This window comes from Carica papaya, chromosome 6 (assembly GCF_054855325.1).
Source record: "Carica papaya isolate Zhongbai chromosome 6, ASM5485532v1, whole genome shotgun sequence".
Classification (NCBI taxonomy): Eukaryota; Viridiplantae; Streptophyta; class Magnoliopsida; order Brassicales; family Caricaceae; genus Carica; species Carica papaya.
The window spans coordinates 16,098,855-16,103,832 of record NC_142314.1 but is presented as its reverse complement, the minus strand read 5'-3'; the positions used below and the strand labels follow the sequence as shown (position 1 = coordinate 16,103,832).

The following is a 4,978-nucleotide window of genomic DNA, read 5'->3' as shown; positions in this document are numbered from 1 at the left end:
AGAATTGAATTCCTATTAAAAGAAGAAATTTTACCTCTTTTAACGGTCGGAAAGGGCTCCGGTGCGGCTATGGGTGGCAGCAGTCTCCTTCCCGACGGTTGGGTCTTCTTCTCCGGCGAGGGGATCTTGCGGCTAGAGTTAAGGTTTGGTGTAGATGGGGGGGGGGGGGTTATTTATATCCGTCTGCTTTTGATCTAGGTCATCCATCACGTTTGATCTGCACCATCCGATCGCGATTAAAGAAGAAGTGAATCTTGACCGTTCATCGCGATCCAATCTGGACCGTCCATCGCGATCCAATGTGGACTGTCCATCATGATCTAATCTGAACCGGCCGATCGCGTTCAAATCTGACCGTCTAATCGCATTTAGGGAGGGAATGCATCTGGGTCGTCCGTGCGCGCAGGAACGGATCTGAACCGTTCGATTCCCGCGTGGCACCACGTCAGCGTCTGCTGTCACACGGCGCGTCCTGATTCATCGGGTCTGCTGACCGGGCATCTGACGTGGCCAAACTTTCTTAAATTACAGTTTAACACCCGATTTCTGATTTTTTAAAAAAAAAGTACTCCAAAAACTCAAATTTTTACCCATTTTCTCCAAAATTATTTTTAATTTCATCATCCTTCAATTTTTACTTCATTTATACTTTAAATTAAGTTAAAAAAATTAAAAAATTATATTTATTAATTTTAAATTACATTAAAATCTTATTTTGGGGTATTACATAAATCACTTGTGGTCTCGTATTACTTCTTATTTACTCAACAAATAGTATTTTTAAGATAAACCAACAAACCATCTTGATCTCTATAGCAAAGATACTCCCTATTCCTCTAACACAATCTCAATAACCAGATTAACTATGAAACTCTGGGGAAAAAAAAAAAAAAAAAAAAAAAAAGTCAACTTAAATTATATTTGAATTTTAAGAAGCTTAACCTCACTCGGTTGAGCTGGCAATCGTTGATATCAAAGACTTGATGGCCAGCAAAGGAAAAATCAAAATTACAAAGTCATGAAACTAAGAATTGGATAGTTTTGTAACGTGGGAACTGTGTGTGTGTGTGTGTATTTAAGTTTTATAGAGTTGGAGGGAAGGAAAGCGTCTTTTTCTAGCCATTCATGCGAGTGTGGTTCTCCAGCTCACCGATTAAGACTCTGTTGGGGGGCTCCCATACATCAATTTTCGTTCTCCATCGAAGATAAAGACGACATTCTGTGGAAGCTTCATGGCTGAAAATGGAGTCAGCTTAGAGCTCATAAATTTACAAGTCAGACACCTTGTTATGGTTTTCTAGTAACATTTTCAGAAAGCTGGTTGTTCATCTAAAGATAATTTTAAACATTCTAATAACACATAACTAAAAACTAATAATTATTACATTCAACTTGTGTGTTTGGTAGAATTTGAAGAAATAGAGGGGCAAAATTGTCCATTCATTCAACAAAATGTGTCAGAAGCATCAAACCAAAAGATTCTTTCCTATATTAAAATTATATATATATCATTTCCAAACAAACAACACTCCATCCCTCAACCCCAGCACTTTTTTTTTTTTTTTTTTTTTTTTTGAAATATATATATATATATTATTATTTGTAAAGATTTATATGTGGGTCCCAATATTAGCTGTAAGTCACAGATGGTTCAATTTAAGCTTTTGACTGGACCCCACACTCTGAGGAGTAGAAATATGTTTTTTGTTCCATCGTACACTTTTCAAAACAATTAGGTGAAAAACCTCTTGGCTTTTTCTATATTAAAATAATTCATTCACTGTGAAATAAAATTATATATGTGTTACCCGCAATTATATTATTACTTATCTTTGATCTACAAACAATTTACACTCTATAGAAAACCCAAATAGTAATTAAAAAAAAAAAAAAAAAAAAAAAAGGTATTTACTAAGACAAATCATCAAAGAAATAACTTTCCAAGTTATTAAACCTTTTTTAAAACAAAAAAAAAAAAAAAATTTAATTTCAACACTTTATACGACTTGGGGCTCCATGATTTTATGGATGGGGGAATCACTCTCTTTTTACAAATAACATAAATGAAAATATTTCAAATTCATGTATTCATCGTACACTTTTCATTTCTCCTAACTTGTTTATACTTTTAAGCTTATTGAAAATTGATTTTTTATTATTATTATTTTTTTAATCCCTTTTATATTTTCATCTCTAATGAACATGTTCTTATTTTGTTTTCCAAATAGAATCTTAATTGTTTTAGAATTTTAACATCAAAAAATTTAAAAAAATAATAAAATCAATAATCAACTGCATCGTTTATGATCTCAATTTCTAAGTGATAAGAATTATAGAAGCAATTCATTGATTTCTAAAAATAATTCATCCCATAAATTGAATATTAAATGACATGTTGGTTATATTTATTTATATCCTAAAAAGCTAATCTATAGAACAAAGACAAAAGAGTATAACTATCCATGTTTCTAAATTTTTTTAACATTCTACTGACATTTGATGAGCAAATTAATAGTATTAAATATCATAAGTATAAATATAATTAAATTAAAAAAAAGTACATGATTTAAGTTAATATAAAATTAAGACAGAGATTAAACTGAATAAAAATAAATACATTTTTTTAAGTCTTAGATATTAGTGTTTGGAATTTTTTGTTCGAGTGTTGTTATTATCAAATCAAATTAGCTGGAGTAGGTGGTATGAGTTATATTTCTCTTTTAAAAAATATCTTCCCCCAAATTAATTATAACAAGTTCCAAAAATTTTCTTCAAAATGTTATTCAAGAAATATAAAGAGAATCAAAGCTGTTCAGCAAATTAAGAGCTCCAAAGGTACATGTGAATACAAGTACTTCTCTGTTTAAATACCAGTACTTTACTTTCATTTAAAATACCAATATATATACACACACACACATTTATATTTTTATAATAATTAATACACACACACATATATATATATATATAGGACCATAATCAAAAACTGACACTTCAACTTTTTTACTTAATATTAAAAGAAACCATTTTAATTTTTTATTCCTCCTTTAAAAATCATAATCCAATTCAAAACTCGAATTTAAATTTCCTGGAAAATAATAATTAATATACCAAGTAATTCTGAAAGCTGAGAACCCAAGATTACAGAGGGAAGAACATGGCGTGATTCATGTTATATATATATATATATATAGAATATAAAACAGATAAAATTTTATAAAAAAATAATTAACAGTAGCAACAAAAACAAAAAAAAACCCTTCTATACTTCTGAATTTAAAGTCAAATAGATTGAATTAAACTGGCTAATCCAAAGCATTTGGACCAGCACAAGCTTTCAAAACAGAACTCCATATCCACTGCACCAAAAACCTCCTTCCATTTCTCCCATTCAAATTGAAGCTTCTTCCTCCTTTATCCCTCATCACTTGCCCAATGTATCCACCTCCTCCTCCCGTTCCGTACAGTCCCTCGCACAGATCCCCAATCTCCGTCGGAGCCGTCGGATCTTCCCCCGCGTACCACGCATTCACCAGCGGGTTCGACGCCAGCTCCGCCAACTCATGTCCGATCACACTAATCATTCCATCCACACCCACCTCTCCGTTCGGCGGATTCAACGCTCCAGGCCCTCCTCCTCCCATATAACCCGGCACGGCGAACGGATAAGCGCAGACCTCCGGACACTGCTTGCCGGAGTTCCCAACCCAGGCGTAAGGCAGAGTGTATCCTACCATTGATGGGAAGGTGAAGTAATGGAAGCCGCAGACAGCTCTACAGAAGTCCTGAACGACGACGTCTTGTGATGTAAGGATGAGGTATACACCGTTCTTGTGGTCAACCGGGAAGGGAGCGGACTTGACGGCTGTAGCTATAACTTGCTGGATGGATAACCGCGTGAGTTGGGTTCCATGGGAATAGATCTTGTCGTTGTACTCGCCGGCGATTAGGATGTTACGGGAGACATTGGCGCCTGTCTGATCTGTGTAGAGGGAAACAGTAGCCCACCAGTCGGATACGGATGGTGAAGGAGCCGGAGGAGAAGGAGAGATAGACAGGAGGAAATCCTTGATGAGGAGCTTGTGGGAAGAAGGCCAGCGGCCATACCAGATGAGATAGATATTAATTGGGGATGAAGATAGAACAGGACCCATGTGATATCGGAGGTGAACGAGGTCTGATGAACCCTCGAATTTCTTGGAAGATGACAAGGTTCTGGGTGGGAGTTTAGGGTTAATGTATTCCTGTGACTTGGTGTTCAACGTCTGAACATTTTTTCCGGTGGGTGAAGCGGCGGAGAAGATAAGATTCTGCAGAGAAGTGAAGAGGAGAAATGAAGTTAAGAAGAAGTTCATTTTTGTGGGAAAGGGGATAAGGAGGGAGTAAAGAGAGTGAAGGGGATATAAAGAGAAGAGAATGGGCTGGAGACAGCTGCCATTACTATCTTCTTCACTCACTCTGTACAGTGTCTCTGTTTTTTCTTCTTCTCATGGGGAAATGGGAGACTTTAGTGGAATGGAGTGAATTGACCGAAATACCCTCACAAAAAATAAAAAGAATGTCGGTGTAAATACAATTAGGTCTCCACTTTTCAAAAATTAATATTTATGTGGGATGAAAAAATTAAGCTCTCGTGAGTTCAAATCTACAGCTTTGGCTTCGGTACATAAAGACTTTTGAGATGGAAATAGTTATGATCACTGGTTAAAACCTCAAAATGATTGCTCAAGAACATATTTAGATAAAAATATTATTATGTTTTTGTCTTAAACATTGTTTAGGATCTCAAATAACAAAAAATATATATATATATATATATGTGTGTGATTATGCATCTTCTTAATTTTAGTAACCACGCGTTGGGATTCGTATATAAATATAATATTTATTTAGATAAATTTAAAAAATAATAATAATAATAATTAATATATATTAATTTAAAATTATTATTATTATTATTATTTAATAAAAAAAATAT

The 4,978-nt window shown here is 34.3% G+C and overlaps 1 protein-coding gene across 1 annotated transcript; it reads right to left on the bottom strand.

Moving 5' to 3' along the window:
• Positions 1 to 3,141: 3,141 nt before the first annotated feature.
• EXL5 (EXORDIUM like 5) lies at positions 3,142 to 4,464 on the bottom strand. Its single transcript, XM_022041194.2, has one exon. It carries the CDS (start codon positions 4,353 to 4,355, stop codon positions 3,306 to 3,308), a length of 1,050 nt encoding a protein of 349 aa, XP_021896886.1. The 5' UTR covers positions 4,356 to 4,464; the 3' UTR covers positions 3,142 to 3,305.
• Between the last annotated feature and the right edge of the window lie 514 nt (positions 4,465 to 4,978).